The 23,065-nt window shown below is 38.5% G+C and overlaps 2 protein-coding genes across 3 annotated transcripts; one reads left to right on the top strand and one right to left on the bottom strand.

The window, feature by feature from the left end:
• Positions 1 to 4,409: 4,409 nt before the first annotated feature.
• rgs20 (regulator of G protein signaling 20) lies at positions 4,410 to 11,515 on the top strand. Its single transcript, XM_067475056.1, has 5 exons — positions 4,410 to 4,986; positions 6,589 to 6,755; positions 7,339 to 7,413; positions 7,517 to 7,751; positions 8,536 to 11,515. The coding sequence occupies exons 2-5, from the start codon at positions 6,592 to 6,594 to the stop codon at positions 8,722 to 8,724; spliced, it is 663 nt and encodes a 220-aa protein (XP_067331157.1). The 5' UTR covers positions 4,410 to 4,986; positions 6,589 to 6,591; the 3' UTR covers positions 8,725 to 11,515.
• Positions 11,516 to 14,054: 2,539 nt separating this feature from the next.
• Positions 14,055 to 22,237, bottom strand: tcea1 (transcription elongation factor A (SII), 1). Of its 2 annotated transcripts, none has more exons than XM_067475055.1 (10): positions 22,029 to 22,237; positions 19,345 to 19,407; positions 19,153 to 19,258; positions 18,287 to 18,368; positions 17,975 to 18,120; positions 17,791 to 17,847; positions 15,846 to 16,000; positions 15,531 to 15,677; positions 15,205 to 15,276; positions 14,055 to 14,464 (listed from the first exon to the last, which is right to left on the bottom strand). In XM_067475055.1, exons 1-10 carry the CDS (start codon positions 22,101 to 22,103, stop codon positions 14,456 to 14,458), a joined length of 912 nt encoding a protein of 303 aa, XP_067331156.1. In that variant the 5' UTR covers positions 22,104 to 22,237; the 3' UTR covers positions 14,055 to 14,455. The 2 variants fall into 2 exon arrangements, with proteins under 2 accessions (XP_067331156.1, XP_067331154.1); XM_067475053.1 differs by having other exon boundaries at positions 17,975 to 18,123; positions 22,029 to 22,234.
• Positions 22,238 to 23,065: the final 828 nt, after the last annotated feature.

The following is a 23,065-nucleotide window of genomic DNA, read 5'->3' as shown; positions in this document are numbered from 1 at the left end:
ATGATTACGGGGTTCTATTGAATATGACTGATTCAGGAACTAATACGCTCATGGTGTCTTTAAAATCATGACAGTGATACAACCAAGAGGACGGTGTGTGCTCCAGGCTGGACTGCAAATATCCTCTAAAAACAAAAAAATCTTGAAGGAAGAAGCAGGTGGGCAGACAAAGTTAACGCTATCATTTCCTGTCTGTCAGTGATACTTATGTCATCCTGGTGGGCTAGAAAATAAGATTAACCACCCATCAATTACATTCAGCTGTGTGATCAGGTGTATTTCCACAATGAAGAGTGAGTTTGTAATGAGAGACACGACCAAGCACAACATATTTGGAGCTCTGCAATAAAAACCATCTACCAACAGAGTTGTTGTCTCGTGAATCCAGTGTAGGCCAATGTAAAGATGCCACGTTTGCACTGTGACTACATGTTTACAAAGGCCATTTATTAATGTGTTTTAATCTATTAAAATCCATCAAGGAGCACGTGCAATTACAAACAAAGCAATGTCTAGTCTTCCTCTCTGTTCACGTCACTCAGACACTAAGACCTCCTGCCTTAATCTGGGCTAAGCTGGTGAAACACACTGAAGCACAGAAGAATCAGGATTGTATCCAGTAGGAACACTATCCTAATCCCCTTCTGCCCTCTTCTTTGTAAACACACTTCTCTTCGTCAGGGTCACTGTTGCTTTTTTTCCCTTTCTCTCTCTCTGTGTCACAATGTTCTTCGGATAAGACATCGGGAAAACACAGAGGAAAGGAGCAAACATTGTGTAGATTTCTTATGATCTCAAATGGACTCGAACCTCATGTGGCCTGTGGGGCGTCATGGTTAGAGCATGCTATGTGCTAGAGCGGTGAGGCAGTGGGAGATCAGGCCCACGGCTGCTCTGCGGGGGATCAGACGCAGCAGGTCCCTTATGTGGCAGCGTATAAGGGGACTGGCCCGGGCCTGCCGGCGTGGCGTGAGCTATACAGTGAACTACAATGACCCTGACCGACAGGAACAGGAGATGGAGTGCCTTGAGGTATGGAGGTGTTGTAGTTTTTTTTTCACATCAAGCATTAACTCTTGTTGATAAGAGCCTCATTATCTCAAATGCATAACAGGATTATTATCAATTTTCCTAAAACAATCACAAATCAAACAGCCAAGTGAAACTATATCTGTACCCAACAGGTTTTTAGAAACATTTCAAAGTATTCTGTTTGAAATGAGTAAATTTATGAGGGTTAGAATCCACACAACCCTAAAATGTGCATCCTTTTTTAATGCATGTTATTTTGCAGTCAGATTGCCATTGTCTTAGGGTCAGCACCCTTTTTTGCTTCTTCCCAATTTTCTTTTTGGGGAAGTTCTTCCTGTCTGATCAAGCCTCAGGAAGATTAAAAGAAGATGATGGTGTGTCTTGAAACACTGCATTTAACAGTCATTAGAAATGTAAATACTATGGCACAGTGAGCCACACAGCCAGCCAGCATTAAAATCAGAAAGCAATATTTAATGGGAAAGATACTATGATTTTTTGACTACCTTAACTGGCTTCTAAAAATAGTGTAAGGATTTTATTTTACTTAACGTTTGGCAGCCAAAGGATTGTTGGTAAAGGGATAAATAAAGATTTCCGTTTGGCTCTCTGTAGTAACAAGACCTATGTTACTATTTGCAGAGGGGAAGGGATTGAAGGAGTCACGAGGACACAGGTGCTCCAGAACTGAGTGGGAGGACAGGAGAAAACTAAATCAGAATGAAACATACAGTATATAAGACTGCATGAAAAATTTCATGAAAACATGGGTATGTTTGTCCGGTTGCTTGTCTAGGCAAAAGGGTGATGTCATCTGGAAGAGTTTTCCAGACAAATATTTAAACACATGGAACTTGATAGAAGTTGATAAGCATTAATGTACATTTACACACTAAACTAAAGCCACAGAGAGCAATTTGAAAATTGGTAAAGTTGCCCATTAGCTATAATTTATTACCTTTATGACCCATTTTATTAATTGTTTTTTATTGTAGCGTTATAGTGAATGGACAGTCTGCATGGAAAGTTGTCAGTGCACTTATGTTCATAATGTAAAATTCATATTAACATACTGGCATTTTTTCTTTATCTGATTTAAAGGTCTAAGGACAGAGGTTGGAAAAGCTTGTTAAACCAATTGAGGTGCATTTTGTGGTTTATTGGGCCAAGTAAGTAAAATTATTGAGTCTGACCTTTACTGTACAAAGATCCCCTTGATCAACATGTGGGAAACAGATAGAAATTAATAGGAAGAGCAATAATGCCAGCAGAAAATAAAATACAAACAAGGAGAAAAATACATTTCATGTAATCCGTTTGCATCTTTATTTATCTTCACCTTCAAAATGCTCACAGATTCCTTGCCTGAGCTGTCCCCATTTACTGCCTGCATTTTGAGCTCTGGTGATTAAAATCAGTGGTAAAGTCTATCTTTCTCAAAGCTTTACAAAGGGAAATTTCAACATCTTCATTGAATTTTAGCAGCATAAAGTATTGTCTATGATCAGTGTGTGTATGTATCAATCCCACATGGCTATTTGTGGGTCTGTGTTACATAACATGAAAACAGGGGTAGGTGTTAAATGAAATGTGGTGGAGAAAATCACATGTTCATATCTCTGGGGAGGAGAAAGATGTGTGGATACACCCTTAGTTAACCAAATGGAAAACTAAATAATCGGGAATTGAAGACATGTTATTCTTTTGCACTTTGAATTGGTAACATAACAGATAAAAAGCCTAATCCCTCAGTGAGCACACTGTCAGTATCATACAGTTAAACACAGTTTGTGGACAGTGTAAAAACTGTCCACCCTTGTTTAAAAGGTGGTTCTATTTTGATGCATGTCTTATTACAGTGTGGGGCTGGCGAGTTTGATTTCCATGGCATCAGAGAGCATCTTAACTGACAATGTGGCCTAGACAAGCAACCGTACAAATGTGTGTGAATGATCTCGATAATTAGATGAAACACACTATGCTGTACAACAGTGTTACAAAAAAGGCAGCTATTGAGTGCAGACTGCCATCTGGTGTTAATGTAAGGCAAGACATAACGTGCACCTGAGCAATCCGTTAATAATGGCATATGGAGTATTAGACTGCATTGAAAGCTATGTGTGAAATGTATATATTATTACCTATACCTTGATTTAGTATCAAATAGTCAATATATGAATGCAGTAGAAGACTCAGACAACTGTGTTAAAAATTAGTGGTCTCTGTAAAAAGATGAAATCTTGCCAATGTAGCCATTTCTCTCAAAAAACATATATCAGCATTCATTCACTTCAAGTCAGCTAGTGCTTCACTTCCATGGGTGGAGGATATCATTTAAGTGCTGTGGTCTGTGCTGCCTTTAGATGGCAGTGTTGTCTTCCACATCGCTACTGGTTGCAGGCCCATACTGAACTACTGAACTACTTAATTGCACACTCAAGACTTAAAGACACCCTACAATGTGGACCAGGATGTAAAAGACACCATCACAAAAATAATTTAATTTAATAATTTAATAAAGTAATTTTGATAAAGGTAGTTTATAGTCTCCATTCAGCTGTACAGAAAATCTGGTTAAACAGTGACTCAAATAGCAGATTCAAGGTGTACATCTTTGTGTGTATGCTTCGATATATACAAACCTGTGACTAATTAAAGAAAACCCCACGTAAATGAGTGGAGAAAAATTACAAAGGCAGATGCTTCCACACTACTGAGTACTGCAAAGTAGTACTGCAGTACTACTACTAGAGCTGAGAAATTAACTTCCAGTCAGGCTCTGTGGTATGTTTAAAACTGCTGAACAGGCCCAGCTGATTCGGAGTTTGGGTAAAGATAAGGAAAAGAAAAGCTCTAAGTGACTTTGAAAGTTTATTGTGGGGGCATCAATGGCAGGAGCTTCAGTCACAGAGACTGCTCAACTGGCTGGTGTTTCAGTGGGAACGGCAACAAAGGTGGCATCTGCATTTAGATCCACGCGAAGGACATGAGTAAAGGAGGCTGGAAACTCTAGTCAACGGAACACATATGTAAAATGTAAAAAATACAAGAGGAAATCTTCATCACTTGACCTTGAATGTAGAAAGAGGAGTAGATCAGACAGAGGTGTATTAGAGTAGTTCTGCAGTGCATACAGCGCTCATGCACTGCAAACCTACAGAGAAATAAATGCGTGGTTCAGAGTTCAGCGTGCAAGAGAGATGTGAAAAAAATATATTGCCAGATTAGTCCTGTTCTATATTCTCGTGACTGGACGAGTGCATACATCATGGGAACCATTCAGGCTCGAATGCTTGACACATATCTTGGGATTTTTTTATTATTATTATTTTTTTGCTGGCGTGGTTTGGGTCCACTTGTTGCTTTGGAGAGAAGGGACGCTGTAAATCAGCCGTCCCCTTTATTCTGTAACCATCAGTCAATGCCAGAGTGAAGCCGTTGTGGTGGCCCACTAAGACACATTACGTTGTTTCTTTTCCTTTTAATGCACCAAGAGCTGCCTACTGTTTCAGCACCACAGACAGCGACTGCGTGAAAAAGTCTCATTGGAAGACTCACATTTTTGTCAATATTTCTTTATATTCTTTGAACTTTGTAGATATCAAGAATGCTATAAGAGCTCGAGTAACAGACTGCAGGTGCTTTTAAATTGAATTTACTTTAAGGTTTTGCTTATTGCGTTAGTTTTTTTATGATCCCACACGGACTTGAATCCACCCTTGCAACAATGCTCCGTTTCTCTCTCACAGACAAGGCAGGAAAGGACTTGGCTGCACAGTAAACCTGTGCCAGTCTGACGGGGTTCACGCTCTCCGCTGGGCTGATAGAGTTCCACAGAAGACGCATGCGTACTGATTTGAAGCAGCCGGTCGGGGGGAAAAAAAGCCTTGTGTGCCATCGGATGTAATCAAGGCAAAGAATTACCTCTTCTCGCTGTGCATACATGGTGAAATTGTAAGTACTGGTAGCAGACTGGTGTATCATTGCACATACATTTCGTGAGTGGAGCGTTTCCCGGCGTTTTAGATGGCATGTCGTTATCTTGCTGTTCAGTGGGGTTTTAACAGATCTAGGCAGTGTCTTTCGGTGGTTGTCCAGCGCGATGAAGCTCTACGGTTCTTCATGGAGGCACTTTCCATTGATGTGGTGTGCGAGTTTCTAGTGCAGTGGCTTCTGCTGTTACATCGCTCAGAGACCAACAAATCCCCTCACGTTTGTACTGCTGTAAGACGGAAGAACAAGTGTGGGTTATTTGGTGTTATCACGGTTTATTCTATGATTGGATACGACCACCCCCACCCCCCATTTCATCGTCTATAGCTGTTGAGCGTACTGCAATTGTGTCAGCTTTGAAGCACCCGACACCTAACGCGTAAAAATATGGCATTTGGCAAGACGCACGAAATGTGCAGCTGAAACCAGCGCCGAACCCGAGCGAAACCGCAGGCGGATCCATTTTAGAAATGACCAAATGATTTTGTATTCACTGAAAGGCTGCGATAGAGCGACGCTGCGGTTATAGATTTGCAAGCTGCGCCTTCAGGGCCCCCTTCCATGTACCAAGTCTTCTGACATTTTTAAAGCATCGGTTTCTCGTGTCCGGTAGTAGCCGGATGATCCCGTGTGTTGGAAGCGTTGTTACATAAATGATCTGACGATATTTGGCAGTGTCTGACCCGGTGATGAAACATCTGGTAAAATCAGAAAAGAAGTCATTCTGTGAGCATAGCCTGTGTGTAGTCTATAGGCCTGCAAACCTTCATGTGGATTCTGTTCAATACACTATAGTACTATAGTCACAATGAGAACAGTAATTTCTCATGGACATGGTAGCATCAGGGTGTCTGATAGTCTGACACTAGACACCTACAAATCCTAAAAAGAAAAATATTTCTATATTCTTTGGCATGTGTATTTGATTTATTGTTCTATTTGGTCCCAACAAGTAGTAAAAATCCTTCAATGTGCGGCTTTTACACTCAGGCTTTCAAAAATGTGATATTTCAAATTTTGCATTATGGATACTGAACCCATGCTTTAAAACCAAGATCCAATTAGAGTGTATAAGGTAACATGCAGCCAGCTTGAGATTAGAGGGACAGAAATGTGCTTGGTGGGTGCCTATTTGGCATTAGTGGGGGGAAAAAAAAATCACCAAATTATTTTTCCATACTTTTCCTGTGAATGCTGCAAACAGCATTCCTTTACAGTGTGACCTCCGGGCATGCCAGCACATGCTCCGAGCAGAGAACACCAGTAGCACTTTACTTCCTGCACATATAACAAACAGATTGGTGTCAACTGGAAGTGTGATGTAAATTACTTTAACTAATCTCATCACATTGAATATGTTGGTAAAAATGGATGCCCCCTAAGGATTTCACACTCTCTTCATTCTTAGAATAAAACAGACAGGCCCTTATTTTTGTCCTTATCATCACAAAAATACATTGCAAAGCCAAGAGACTCTAATATTGCAAATGAGTAGCTGACAAAATCTCAGCTAAATACTCTTACTGACACTACACTCAGTGCCTCCCTTTCTCCTGTCTCTAGCCCATGGGATCAGAGCGGATGGAGATGCGAAAGAGGCAGATGTCGGTACAGCAGGAGTCGGCAGCGGGGGGAACTGCACCGGCCCAGCAGGGCCAGCCGGGCCAGGCCAACCCACGGGGCTCCAATGCATGTTGCTTCTGTTGGTGTTGCTGCTGTAGCTGTTCCTGGTAGGTCTTTTCCACCTGAGAAGTCACTCGTCGTGGCCCAGCATGGCCGACGTTTTTGCACGCACAACAGCACAGCCTGAGCTGCTGTGCTTCAACAGCAGGCTGCAGCTTGTGACACACAGTGTGTTCTTGCTATTTTTTGCATGTGATCTGCTGTCAATGTGAGAAATGTGAGTCCTTGGTGAAGGAAATCAAACCACACCTGAATCAGGATTTTGGGTCTAGGAATTTCAGTTCCCAGTAAATGTCAGAGAACACATTTACAGGAAAAATACTGCATTTGCAGCTACAACAACAAGATTAAAAGCTAAACAAACATGTTTAAAGATTTTATGGAAAGGCTACAGCTAAACTGCAAACTATATACAGAGTACGTACATTTGTTTACATTTTATCTAAAATGAAAACGTAGCAAATAAGAGAATTGAAAGTCTCCTAATAATTTTCTCAAACCCATGGACTCTCACCATTTTAGCTGTACAGGGAAAAACATGACCAAAAATGCTGATACTGTATATTAGTTGTTCTATTTACAATTTCAACATCAGTGGTTGTGGTTTCTTAATTTCGGTTTTAACTCTAGGAATGAAGACCGGGATGACAGGAACCGAAAGGCTTCTTATGACGTCAAGGAAGGGACCGCAGACTGTGAAGACTGGTCCGTTTAAATTCACTACAAAATCCATTCAAATGTATTTATTCGTTTATTTTTTGCTAAAAGTTGAAATCACTGACTCCCACGTTGTCCGTGCTGTCTGCAGTCCTAAGCCCACGTTGGAGGAGGTGCGCTCATGGGGGCAATCGTTTGACAAGCTGATGTGTTGCCCAGCGGGGAGGAACTCCTTCCGACAGTTTCTTCGCACTGAGTTCAGCGAGGAGAACATGCTCTTCTGGCTAGCCTGTGAGGAGTTCAGCAAAGAGACCACGAAGAGTGCGATAGAGCAAAAGGCTCGGGTTATCTACGAGGACTACATCTCTATTCTCTCGCCTAAAGAGGTCAGGCAGCTCAATTTCATTGTGTCATTTAAATGTGTTCATTCGAAGCATAGAATTTAATTACATCTGACAAATGTTCATCCCATTGTCCCTGAGTTTAAAGGAACAATATAACATTTTAGAAAACAGACTTATTCAATTAGAGAGGCTCAAATGAGTAGATCAATACTACACTCATGTCTTCATGGTACATGAGAAGCTACAGCCATTTAGCAGAGCTTAGCATACAGAATAAAAGGAGGGGGATACAATCCAAGAGTATCCGAAACTGCTAGGGGTCACCTGTGGAGTCCCAAAATTTAGACAATATAATTTGTTTGTGTGCCTGTATAAAAAGGTGTGTGTGTATAAAAATTTAAAATTTACTAAAAATATTAATTTCTTAACAATTACACGGGAAGAGGAGTCTGGTGAATGTACACCAGAATCTATAGTTTTCATGGTAAAAAAAATTAAGGAAAATAATAAAGATGGCCTCACACCAGTCTTCCATAATTTATTTATGTAACAGATGTTTTGGCCACATCTGGATGGAACCTTTCTTAAAGAAAGATCCAGATGATCCAAATGATATATAAATGAATTATCATCTTAATCCTTTTTCTCATTGTATTTAAGCTGCCTTTAGACAGAACCAGGCTTTGTCTTGTCTTTGTGACATGATTTAGTCATCTCAACTCGCAGGAAGAAAACAACTAAACACTTTTCCCTTTTAATGTCAAAGTGTTCATATATAAAGGCTTTGTAACGGTTCTTCCTAATGTTTTATCTTTTGAACTCCCAGGTGAGCCTCGATTCTCGCGTGCGGGAAGCGATAAACAGGAACATGCAGGAACCCACCTCACACACTTTCGACGATGCCCAGCTGCAGATCTACACACTAATGCAAAGAGACTCGTATCCCCGCTACATGAACTCCCCAGCCTACAAAAACCTGCTCAACACTCTGTCAGAGCAGTCCCCTGAATCTTAGGGTGGTGATGACCTGTGATCTTTTAACTCTCTTAATCCCTCCCCATCCTTACCCCCTTTTTAAAAATTTGCTTTGTATGTTCAGTGTAGGATTACATGAACCAGGCCTCAGGCCTGGCCCCTCCCAGGGATCTCAGCGCTATTGTGATCTGCACCTGACTGAAGACACTCAGGTCTGAAAATCTCCCGAGGGCTCGACATCACAAGTACTGCTACAGATCAACACAGCAAAACACTCCAAAGGAATATCAATACATTTTATTTGTTTTTCTTTCTTTTTGATAGAAATAATCTATTTTATTTGTGTTCAGAGTTTTTTATGGTCTGTTGTTTTTTGTATTATTTTTTGGGGGGGAAATGATTCCTACTGTAGACTATATATTTATGAGTTTGTAAATAGTAGAAAATGGAATTGCAGATATTTTATGTGGAAACGCCTGGTTCTATTTACTGCGTATGAAAATCAATGCTCAAGTCAAAGGCTACACGTTAGCTCTACTTGCAGGCAGCTTTGTGGGGTACTTTATAGTTTTACCTTGCTTTCACCCTGTTTTGTTACATAACCTCACACTTTGGTACCTGTGACAGCGACTTGGCAACTCCAGTTCATGAAGAAACTGTGCACGAGTGAAATTACTGTACATGTGGTTATTGGTGAAGTAACAGTAAATGACAAAAACTCTTGTCATTATGTGCAATTAGTTTCCTTCAGAAACTCAAATCAACAATGGAAGCGTTTCTTTACTGTCTTTAATCAATCGTCATCACAGACATTTGCCTTTTTTTTATTCATGTTTACGCACTGAACATCTCAAAGGTTTAATATAGTTTTAACAGTGGCGTACGAAGTCATTTTATTTACCAGATAAAGTATTTATTTTATTTTATTTATATGTAATGCCAATACTAAAGCAACTAAAACAAAAAGTATAAATCATATTTATGTCCTGTGGCGAAGTAAACTATATATTACGTTGCTGTCAAAAAGTATAGAAATTGTATATACATTTTATTTTATGGGTCCCTAATATATTGTTTTGAAGTTTGCTGGAAATAACTGTGTAACTTGTACTGATTATAGGGAAAATAAGAATCTTTTTGAAAGGGTTTGTCCATGTAAATGCAAGTATTATTCATTAATCTGTTATTACCGACAACCCAGTGAAATAGTAGAGCATTTCAGGAAATATGCTTATTTGCTTTCTACTGGATGTCACTTGAGAAGATAAATTCTGCTCCTATGACTGTGTGATGAATGTGAAGCCACAGCCAGCAGCTGCTTAGCTTGGTGTAACGACACAGCTTTACCTTATGAACATGAACATGATGTCACGTGCCAAACTACTTCTTGGCCTGGAGCAGTTGTATGACAATCCGCGGGCACTCCACGTTACTGGGAGCAGTAATGTTTCTGGAGTCTCCACTGGTTGCCTGTGAAGTGGACCCTGCCAAAAACAAAAAAGTCCAGCACAAGCCCCTTAAAAACAGCAAATTGTGATTTATGTATGACTTTAGATACATTAAACAGGCAATCATTGATAATCATTGAGCTTTGTCGAAGCTAAAAGGCTGATTTGATGTTTGTTTCTTTTTATAGGTTTTCTGCCAAGCCAAAATAAGTGGCTACTGGCTGTAGCCAGAAAGCAAAAAAGGCGAATCCCCCCCCCCAACAAAAATGCTTATTTTAATTCTCCAGTCACGCTTGTGCATTTGTCTGTAGAGACATCTGACTGACCTGCTCTGAAATGAGTACAAAGCTGCAGGCTATACTCATTATTGAATCAAAAATGTACAAATTGAACTAGGCTCTATTTTAGCAGTAAGTCTATTGCATAAGTCTTTCTAGAAAACCTATTCAAAATTAGTAAATTGTTACAAACACCTAAAATACTTTGTGGGAGATTGATGATTTTGACTGTGATTGAATCACCTTGGAGGATGTGGACTTACAAATCATATCATAAATAGACCATCTGCTATAAGAAATTGACTGTCAATTGAAACTGACACTGGGGTTAGACCAGGTTAGCAGCAACACCAAAGTGAACTGTGTTCCTATGTTTACTGAGTGTTCCCACAGACTAAAATTGGAGTTGCCAAGTGGTAAATACTTTATTGTATTCTGATAGTTTTAGTTGAATTACTTTGTTGCCTCACAAACATGTCACTCAAAGACAAGATCCTCACATGGGGAAGTGCCTTGACATTCAATTTTACGACATCTTTCTCATGGGCAATGGTTGTTTCCAGACTCTTGCCATAAGCAAGTGTTACTGGAGCATGAAGTCAGTTTACTGGAAATTGTCCCTCTCATTGGCCAAATTACTGCATGTGTTTTGTCTTGATTCCTTAGTCGTGACTACATCAGTCCAGTATGGTAGCACGGAGGGTGATGACAGCACATGTATATTTGCAGAGGACATAGTTCAGTGGATAGGGCTGGTTGATGTGAACTTCTTGCCAACCTGTGTGCTTCACGGTGGCACTTCTACTTGTCTTAGAGTTAACTTTAACTATGTGCAATTTGAGTTGATGGATTCACCGCGCAGATCAACCTCAAAAACAATCTAAGCCAATGGTTTGGAGTGATGCCTATAAATGTTGTTTCTTCTTCTGTTCACTATATGAAATGTGTTATTTTGCGCTGAGTTTACTGAAGAATACATTTTTAAAAAACAAATAATGTGAATGTTTACAGTATATGGTTTAGTTTTTTTCTGCTACTCTCCAAGAAAATAATAACTTGTGGGCATTTTGATTAAGATAAAATAAAGCACAATAATTTTATTGACTCCAAATGATTTGACTGCCTCACCATATAAAGCAGCCAACAAACACAGAATTAGCCTGGGAAATATGTTTATATGTTCATCTAATGCCACTGAGGTCCTGCATCGTAGTCACAATAGCATTAAAGGATTTTCAACAAATAAGGAGATTACAAATATTACTGTTGAAGTAACAGTATGTGTCAGTGTGTTTGGTACATGATTATGCTGATTTGCAATTAGATATCCTGATCAGATGAATAAAGAGTATCATCTCTTTAGTTTGAGTTGTTCATGATATTTAGAAATTGGCTTAGAAAGACTAAATATCATTAAGGAGGTAACAGGAATTAGAAGCTTAATAGAACGGGTATTATTAAAAAATACACAACTCATGAATAATGCACATATAGCAAAAACATTCTATAAACTTGAGCTTCATGTGTTTTTACGTTGTTAATATTTGGCCGTTAGGCTTCACACAAGGAGTAAAGTAAAAGTAAATGAAAGCTAACAAATGATTCTCTAACCTGCCAGTGATGTGAGCTTTTTTCCACAAAAAGTATAAAAGAGAGTTCAACCTTTGTGGAATCCCACTGATCCCAAACAAATGATTGTCTAAATTAACATACTACTCGTGTCTTTGTGTTTGAAGAACTTTTTGAACATTCAATTCTTCGTTAACGTTCCCCGTTAACATATAAAATCGCAAAACAAAGTACTCTCGTCAACATCCAGATGAATTTGTATTACTGGGCTTTATATTTGTTGAGCTCAGATTGAGATTAAAGGGAGACTGAGGAAGAACAAAGACTCTTATAGGAGGGAACTGGAGAACCAGCATGAAGGACGTGTGGTCGGGTATGAAAAATATCACAGGATTTAAGGAGAACCAAACCTGGATAGAGCCAATGATCTTAATCAATGGTTCAACAGGTTCAGTTCAGGGCCCCCACCTGCCACCTCCTCCATTGTCTCCAGACACACAGACAACACCCCCCCCTCCCCCTACAGTCTCCACAGCTTCTCTCACTACAGACACCACAGAAAAAAGAGTACACCACCATCACCTCTCTGTATACCCTGTACACCTCTGATTTCCAGTACAACCCGGGATCCTGTCACCTGCAGAAGTTCCCTGAGGACTCTGAAGTGGTGGGTGTATTAGTGGTGATGAGGAGGCAGAGGCTTAGTTGACAGCTTTGTGGACTGGCATGGAAACAGTCACTTCATCTTGAATGTGGCTAGAAACAAAGAGATGATCATGGACTTCGGGAGGACTGCGAGCAGAGTCAACAGCATCTGATTGAGGAGGTTGAGGGGTACAAATATCTTTCACCTCAACAACAGACTGGACTTGACAAAGCAAACTCTACTTCCCGAGGAAGCTCAGGTCCTTCAGTGTGTGCAACCAGATGTTGCAGATGTTTTACCAATCTGCTATGGCCAATGCAGTCTATTTTGCTATTTGCTGGGGGCAGCATCAGAGCCAGTGACACTAATAAACTGAATAAACTGATTAGGAAAGCTGGCTCTGTCCTGGGGACCTCAGTGGGAACTCTGGACTTCGTAGTGGAGAGGAGGATTCTGCACAAACTGTTAAACATGATGAAGAACAGTTCACATCCTCTCCATGAGCTGCTGCTCAAACAGCAGAGCAGCTTCAGCAATAGGCTTCTTGAAATCCGTTGTGACAAAGAACATTACAGGAGGTCACTGCTTTTGCTTATGCATGAATACAAACAGTATATAGCACGTACTAAGGCATTTCAATGGACAATACAGGAACATATCTCTGGCTTTTTAGACTGTTCACCTCTCTAAACTGCACAATGTATTATTATTATTTTTTTTTACTTCATTAAATCTTTTTACTTTTTATGTATATTGTACTACTATTGTGTGTAATAGCTACTGCAACACAAAAACTTCCCTTCGGGGATTCATATATCTATCAAAGGTGCAAAAAGACTACAGACAGTCTCAAAATATTGTAAACAGAGAAAATAACAAAAAACAGGCACAAATAGCCAAAGAATGAACACAAACTCACCTAAAATAGAAACAAATGATCAGGTGAATCCAGATAAAGAAATGTACCATTTTATTTTTCTGTGACATTAATGGGACTAGTGTCATTTGAAGCATTGTGCTAAGGCACCTAATGATCTCCAAGCTGTAGTAAACTTGTTACGTCACTGACCACGTGGCCTCCCAAAAATCCATCGACAAAAGCGAGCTACTCATTTTGGGTTCCTGTGGATGTAAAGCTGCAAAATAGCTCTTCAGCACAGAGTGGTTGCACCTGGCAGTTGCAAAAAAACCCGGAGGAAGGGGAAACAATTGTGCATCTTTCCTGGTTCAGTCAATGACATTATTCTGTCTCCAGACAGATTATTATGCATATATCAGCATTCACTTTGATGTGATGAATATTCCACCAATACCAGATGTATGCTCTCAACACACATAGAGAAACACACACAGGCTCAGATCCTTGAATGCATTAAGTGTGATGTTAAAGATTCACATAATCAGAAGAGAATGAAGGTACATCATACTGTAAGAGACAAATCAATTCTTTTTATTCAAATGGATTACAATTTATTGGGTAATTAAATAAAACAATGCAATGTTGTAAGGGGAAAGCAAAATATTATCCAAAGTGTTAAAACTACATATTAAAAAAATGCAGATAAAAGAGAACGAGACAAGATTGATCGCATATGTCTGACAGTGAGATACAACTAATTCTGAGATTTAGGGGGAGGGCACAGGGAAAACTTACAATGAACTCAATCTATAAACAGGATATTTACTCAAGCAGTAACTGCATGACATCTTTCCATGGCGCATTATGTGCCATATACCAAAGAATACAAAGCTCCAATCGGTTGCACATAGACAGAACCTGGTCCAGAAATGCTTCTACTTGTTGGAGTGCTGAGGATGATGTTTGCAGATTCAGCAGAACTAAGAAGTTTAAAAAAACAAACAAAAAAAACAACACAAATTAATAAGCACATACTTGGAATATTTGTTTTAATCATGATCAACACATGAACAAACGCCTGCAAAACCAAAATTAAAGTAACAAATTTTTATTACAAAACCTTACTCAGTAGCTGTGGTGTCATCCAGTGTTGGATTAGTGAGTTCTCTTTGACTAAGAAAACATTTATTTTTCCTCAAAATACAATGTTATCAAATGGTTTTCTGATGAAATTGTGTTAGTTAAACTTAAAGGATTTTGATCACCCTTGACAAAACTATGTCAACCTTTGTAAATAATTAAATAAATTAAATAATTAAAGAAATAATTAACATGCCTGGACTACTACCACTGCTGAAAACAAGTACAATACAAGTTTAAATAGCGGTGAAACATGTCCAACATGATTTGCCAGAGCAAATATTAAGTATAATGCATAATATTAAGTAATCTGCAGTGCGCAGATTTTTGTTCAAATGCCAAATAGGGTTGATCTCAGCACAGACTGAAAATAAAACGAGTGCTGTTCAACACTGGGAGTGGATTAAAACCAAACTGGACATATTGAAAAAAAAAACTCAAAATTGAATGCTTTCTTGCATATTGTGTGGAGACACTGCTCTAACAACTCAAATGCTGAAACACATAAGCATAGGTCTTGGCATATTGACAGTGAGAGTCGCCAAGACTGAGTCAACAAAGCTTGCATTAACCAACATACCTTCCATCTATTCCCGCATTGATTGCAGAAGACAAACGTGGTCATTGGCTCATCAGCACTGCGGGTTTGAACCTGGGAACGATTAACAAAAACAAACCCTTTATTACAATATCAGTAACTATTAACAATGCTCCTCCTATCTACACAAAATTCAAAAAGAAAATAGCAAACTAACTTTATCAAAGAATACAGGTCAACCAATTTGACATCAAATATCAAATATTACTTGTTCTTAATGAGTGGTTTCATCTTATATTTTATTGAAAATATTTATCAACTAAGGCTTCACCTACTGCCACAAGAAAAGTATAGATGGGAATCTCTACCTGTGTGTAGGTGCAGCACTTCCCCTTGCACTTTCCACAGGTAAATAGATCAGTCTGAGTGCCTCCGGTGGTGGCCATCTGGTGGTCTCTAACAGCCTCTTTGGTCAAATTCTTCCTCATTTCCTTTAGCTCATCGCTGGCCATTTCCTATCGAAGCAAATAAATGGCAGTAACAAAGCTTATAAGTTCAACTATTTACACCTGCTATGGTTGTAACAGATAATAAAATCAATACTAATAATTTGAAAAAAAAAATCTTGTGTGTCGTACTTGTATTACAGACTGTGTAACATTAAGCTGTTAACAATAACACACCTCTGCAGTCATCTTAGCCATCCGCTCTGGGGTAACACTCCCACATAGTACAGTCCGCCTTAAATTAGGGTTTTTCATATCCTTCAGATTTGAGATTCTGCTCCGCACACGGTTCTTGTATTTCATGTCTGTGTTCTTAAACTCTTGGAAGATGCGTGGTAGCAGGTCAAGGAATTCAATTCTAACAATGCATAATTCATATCATTACAGCAAATTAGTGTTTATATCTATACTGCTTTAAAGCCCAAGGTTTATTATTACATTTAAATGATTAATAATTTAAACAATTAAGTAATTGCATGCCTATAAAGGCATTCCCCAAAAGTTGGGATGATGTGTAAAACGTAAATAAAAATAGAATGAAACAATTTAAAACTGAGATATTATAACATTTCATGGAAAATATTAGCTCATTTTGAATTTGATGGCAGCAGCACGTTTCGAATAAAATGGAATGGGGCAACTAAAGAACGGGAAAATAATTGCGGCCAATAAAGAGCATTTGACAACTAATTGATTCATCAATCTGCGCCACACCTGCACCAAAAAGTTACGGAACAATTTTAGAAAAACATTTCTTAATGTATAATTGCTGACTACTGTAGATCTCATCATCTACAGTATAAAATATCATCAAAAGAATCAGAGCATAAGGAGAAATATCTGTGAGCAATGGACAAGGTCATGACCCAAAGGTCAAAACTGGATGCATGTGATCTTTGGGCCCTCAGGCAGCACTGCATTAAAAACAGGCCTGATTCTCTACTGGAGGTCACTGCATGGATTCAGGAACATTTCCAGAATCTCTGTCAGTGAACATAGTTCGATGTGCAATCCACAAATGTAACTTGAAGCTGTATCACGCAAAGAAGAAGACATATGTGAACAGGATCCATAAACGCTGCCACATTCTCTGGGCCAAGTTCATTTAAAATGGTCTGAGGGAAAAGGTAAAACTATCTTGTGGTCAGATAAATAAAAATTTGAAATTCTTTTTGGAAACCATGGACGCCGTGTCTTGTGGACTAAAGAGGAGAGGGACCATCCAGCTTGTTATCAGGACAATTCAAAAGCCTGCATCTCTGATGGTATGTGGTGCCCATGTGTAGGCAGCTTACACATGTGGGCAACATCAATGCTGAAAAGTACATAGAGGTCTTAGAGCAACATATGCTCCCATCCTTCTATCAGGAAAGGTCCTGTATATTTCAGCAAGACAATGGTAAATCACATACTGCATCCATCACAGCAGCATTGCTTCACAGGAGAAGAGTTGGGGTGCTGAACTGGCCTGTCTGCAGTCCACTAAAAACATTTGGCACATCATAAAATGAAAAATCCACCTACAGAGGGTCAGGATTGTTAAGCAGCTAGAATCCTCCATTAAACAAGAACGGGACAATATTTCTCTCCTAAAACTCCAGCAACTGGTCTCCTCACTTCCTAGATGTTTACAGACAGTTGTTAAAAGAAGAGGGGGGGCTAAACTATCGTGAACATCGCCCTGTTCTAACTTTTTTGAGATGTGTTCCTGCCATCAAATTGAAAATGTGCTAATATTTTCCATGAAATGGTAAAATGTCAACATCTGGTATGTTGTTTATGTTCTATTGTGAATAAAACGTGGGTCGATGAGATTTGTAAATCATTGAACTCTGTTTTTATTTACATTTTACACATCGTCTCAACTTTTTTTGAATTGGGGTTGTAAGTAACATTTTTAAAAAATTTTTTTTAAATGTATCAATTTATATTATTGGCTATAATTAAGAGATTAATTAAAAAATACAGCTAAACAACATCTCAATAAATACTACAAACAATCATCAGGCACAGCTGAAATATCAGTATCTACAGTATATTAAAAACAGAATAATTTACAACATAAAGAAACTCATACAAACATCACCTATAAACACGAATTGACATCCAATTATAAGGATATATTCTTCAATCTGTGCTCCAAGTTCCTCACAATCAGCACCGATAGCAATATAATCATCTAGGGGGAAAAAGATGTCAGACTGTGGCAAATCAGAATTTTACATATACAGTGCATAAAGCAAATAGTTACTAACCACAAAAACAAACAAGCTGATTAATATTAAATATTATAATAACAGGCCTACCTCCAGTCTGCAGAGCATTGGCCAGCATTTCTCTGCACTTGAGCCTGATAGGCTCAGTTGTGCTGGGGGCACGAGGAAAGGTGTTGATTAATTGGTTGGTTGCAACTTCAGTGGGCTCACTTTTGCTGCTGGAGTTACTGCTGGAGCTGCTATAGAAGCAAGATTAATTAAATCAGTTACTGAGGCAAGTCACAAAAGAAAAAAAAACATTAATAAAGTGCTTAAAATTAATTCCAAGGCATAAACAAATAACATGGCTGTCTTGATATTGGATACAAACAAATCTGTAAATGTCAGAACTTTTCTTGTTACCTTTCTTCTTTTGCTTCCGGACTTCCTTGTGATGGAGAAACAGGTGTTGTTTGCGTTGTTGTATCTCCACCTCCAGGTTCGTCTACAATACAAGTTAAATCAAGCAAGTTTGAAAGTCATACAAGTGATGGTGATACGAAGGGCAATATTAGGGTTCTAGAATCAATACTTCTGTATGCCTAACAGCTGAATGTCTATAAAAAAAAAAGGACTGTTTCACAGCTTTCCTGCAACACTTTATAGGGTTCTTAAATGTTTTTATTTTTTTATTATCTATGTCAGAGTAAACTGATATATAAAGACAGACAACCATTCGTGTTCACGTTCATAAATAGAGGCAATTTGGAATTGTACATAACCTTTATTGCTTTTGGTTGTGGGACAAAGTCATAATACACGGAGAGAACCCCCATAGGCAAGGAGAGACCAAAGAAACTCTCTGGCTGGCAGGTTCAAACCCAGAAGCTTTTAACTGTGAAGTGACAGTGCCAACTCCTGCACCATCATGCTACACACAATCATTAACAACCCTTGCTCATTGACTAAGTTTTTCCATCAATGTGAATGTCTCACTGAAATCTTCACTAAAACTATTTGATGCCAATCCTTTGTTTGTGCTGTTAAGCAACTCACTTAGTAACATGTTTGTAGGTTAAGAGTAACTGGAGGATTTAAGAAACTGCAGTTGGATGCTTATAAAGGCTGGTGTCCACAGACTGCAATATATTAAAATAGAGAACAATCAAATTTGCTAATTCTTCTCAAAGTTATGACTGATCAGTTACAGCTAAGAGCCCCAACTAGCTCAAATATGATTATTCCAGGGACTCGTTTAGATGTAAGTAAACAGAAAAAGCAATAATTACCCAAAAGCTTCTTCCATGACTTGATCAAGGATTTGGCTAGGGATGTCACCTCCTCATCTGTGCTCTGCTTACGGATGGCATTAACAGACATCCCAATTCTGGTAGACTGCGGACAGACACTGTGTTAGTATTTCAGAGTTTCAGTGCTGTCAGTGTCAATGATGGGTCTAGAGAACGAGTGAGCAAAAACACCTGAAGCAGCTCCAGAGTCATGGGGACACTGCGAAGCTCTTTCAATAGGTCCAAAGCCCCAGCCTGCAGGGGGGAGAGGAGGGGAGGTGAGAGAGGAGGGGCATTTAGATACAGGCTGACCCATTTCACAATGAACTTTTCTAAGGTATAATTTGCTTCAGATTGGATGGACATTAACAACTGCATCAGCGTGGTCTAAAAACACAAATCTTTGTCTTTAGTAAACCCTGACATATACTGCACTATTGTATGGGACTAAAGTTTTATTTCTTAACAGTAATAATTCCATTATGAGTGAGTTTGGCAGTATTGACTGTTATCCAGTGATAACAGTTTGAACACAGGGAAAAAAGAAAAAGATTTATTTAGATTGCATGTTTATCAAAAACATTGTCAAAATTTACCAATTTGGCATTTACAGAGGGGGTGGCAGTGGCTCAGGTAACGGAGTGGTTGCCTACCAACCATAGGGTCGGAGGTTCATTCCCCACTGAACACAACAGCCCATCTCCATCCCCAGGCATGAGGTGCCGGTCCCAGGCCCAGGAGAAATTGGGGAGAGTTGCGTCAGGAAGGGCACCTGGCATAAAAACTGGATTTTTTGATTTTTGATTTAACTAGATTGATAGATAGACGGATAAAAAGATACTGATTTTCTTGTGAAGTTATACTGAATCAAATGTTCAATGCCTCGCTTTGCTTCTGTTAAATTGTAATAGCCCTTTTCCACTATGTTGACATCTTTAAGACAAGGTGATTATTTGAGCAAATACTCGACACATTACCCTATAATGAACATAACAACTAGAATATAGTGACTACTTGTAAAGCTTTAATTACACCTCTGCACGCACGTTAAGATACGCTGGTTACATTCAGAGAAGTTTGTACATATTTGTGGACCACAAGAAGCACATTGGCATTTAGCAAAACAGGATTTACTGAAGTAGAATTAAACAGGTAGTAGAGATTATTACCCCAGCGTAAACAAATTTCTACAAGAACAAAACGGGCAGCCTGTGTTAATATTTTCCAACCTTTTACTATTCTTCTGCTTCTTTCCTGGTCCTTAATTTACATAGATGTAGATTTAGAGATTACATCTGGAACAACAGAGACTATTGACTATTGATCTATCAGCTACTGAATTCAAACGGTTTACTTCTGTCCTACACTGAAATGTAAAATGTTTTAAGAAATGTAAAAACTCCAATAATTCCTAAAGAATTTGAAAATTTTTTGATGCAATCCAATTAGGTTTCAACTGCTTAACAGGAACACAGTAATTCTTCATACATCTTTGTAAGCACCAAACCCTACTATTATTTTGTCAACTACTACTAGGTGAAATACGTTGTATTTCTTAAAAAAATAAAAAATAATTCAGGTAACTGAAATATTTGTGCATTATTCTAAAATGACTTGGTCATTGTCGAATATGTAGTATCCAGTGGAAAATCTCATCTTAGATAAGATGAGAATAAAGGAATTTTATTTAGAATTATTCATTGGTGTTATTCCTTTAAAAGGTCTTTCTAGAAAGATTCATAAAGTACCTTGATAATATTTGTAGTTTTTGTGAAATGTGCCATTGATTATTTGAATAAACTGTTTTGGAAATGTGCTTATTCCCATACATGTCTAACAATATCATGATTCAATTTAATGGTTGGGATTTTGTCCTATCTTTAAAAATGTGCTCTTTGTTTATTTGACAAAAAAAGGTCTTTCATTAGAGATAAATAATACTTGAGTTAAGTTTTACATACAGAGGGAATTCCTCTTGGTATTTAAAATAGACGGCAAGCAATACCCTGTAAACACAAGAGCTTGTAAAATTGTACGTTATTTTTATATAACATAGTGTGTACAGTGTCCTTTGTTTACACGCTTTTGCTATTTTTCTTTTCTTACTATCTTTGTTTCCAACCACTGAATGTCATTTTGTTTGCTCCTTTTGTTCAATAAAGCAATAGAAAAAAACAACAACAACAAACTCGGGGCCTCTGGGACCATATACTGTTAATAAAGTATGTACAGTATTTGTACATACAGTCTACAGTATATGTACGTTTAAGACCTATGGTTACTCATAATCTCTTTCTTTACGTAGATCCGTGTAGAAATTTACGTGTATCGACGAAAAAGCACCATTCCGCCTTAAGTTAGCTAGTAACGTTAGTTACAGTAACGTTAACTAGATGGGCGGCTAAAAGCTAACTGTCAAAACATTTGCCAAACAAGCTACTCAGCCACGTGTAAATCCCAAAACGTAAAGGACAACGGCGTTTAAGATTGTGATACGTCATTTCACTTATCTTAAAATCGATATGTAGTTGTGTAGTAAGTCACAAAGCTAGTGCACTGCTATGTGGCTAACGTTACTATTAGCAATCTGTTAACATAAACAGACTTCCACGCTAGCCACTTGCGGCTAATACTACTTCATAAAAACCACAGGCTCGTTAACAGTGGAGCTAATTGTTAAATGCACCGGTGCAGTCACCGCTTAAAATGTCATTCTGGTGTGTTCACGCTGTCTTGGCTGATTTGGCAAGAAGCTCAATTATCTAACGTTAGAGTCTGCAGTTAGCTAACCCTACCACAGCGTTAGCTACACCTCACATCGCTAAGAACGGCTAAACAGCGGGCAAGTTAGCATTCATTCTCATTAAGCAACTTACTCCGTTTTTCTTCTGCGCCATTTTATCCATCTTCTTAGCAATTCTGATGATCTCCTCTTCCTCCTTCTTGCCCATGTTGACTGATCTGATGGAATCGAAAAACCAGGATCAAAATGGGAAAGACAATTAGTGACAAAGAGCACACCACTAAAGCGAAAGCGGCTGTGGCGGCGTCTACGCGACGGACCGGGACAGCACACCCGCTGCTGTTTAGCAGACCAGACTAGTTGAAGCACGATGGGTTTAAGGGGAGTTAATCGAGCCGAAACCTGACGATTTCCTGGAAAGTATAACAGCGGTGACGCTAAATATATCAGAAAAATAGACACAATTGTATGAATACCAAAATATATCTCTATGATTTTAAAATTATTCACGAACATTTGCCCTCTTGATACCAAAACAAAGACTGCATTTAGGCAATAACGCTACCAGTCGTTAGATGGCCCCAAAGTGTCACTTGCAACAGAGAAAGATTATGGAATTATTTTGATGACAAACTATTATTTTGTGATGAAAATAATAACTAGTTGCATACCTTTAAGCGCGGGTTTGCAAGATATATCTTGAAGAATCGCACTTAAATTTTAAAAACAATTGGGAGAAGAAAATAATTTATGACACTGTATGATATTTTCTCAGAGGTTGCTTTTATCATTAGTAACCTGATAAATATGGAAATTTTTTTAAAGAAAATAAGAGGGAAAAACATCACTTTTTGATGTGCTAGATCATAAACCGTACATATACAGAACAAAAAAATCTTGATTGAGTTTTTGATTGTAGTAATTTGGTTCAGTTTGACAATTTCAGTCATACAATAAGTCGGTTGTAAGTGTAAGTGTGTATACTATATTTTTTCTCCAAGCAGTTATTGACAGTGATTAATCTATATAACAAATATAAAAAGCCTATCGGGCTTTGGGGAGAAAGAGAGTTGTTGTGTAGACACACTGTGACCTTTGAGAGACTGTTGATTTTTACTGCCTGTAGCCTATAGTATGTGGCACTGATTGATTCACTAATTTGGATTTTGC

The sequence above is a fragment of the Channa argus genome, chromosome 14 (genome assembly GCF_033026475.1).
Source record: "Channa argus isolate prfri chromosome 14, Channa argus male v1.0, whole genome shotgun sequence".
NCBI lineage: Eukaryota > Metazoa > Chordata > Actinopteri > Anabantiformes > Channidae > Channa > Channa argus.
This window is presented reverse-complemented; position numbering and strand designations above follow the sequence as displayed.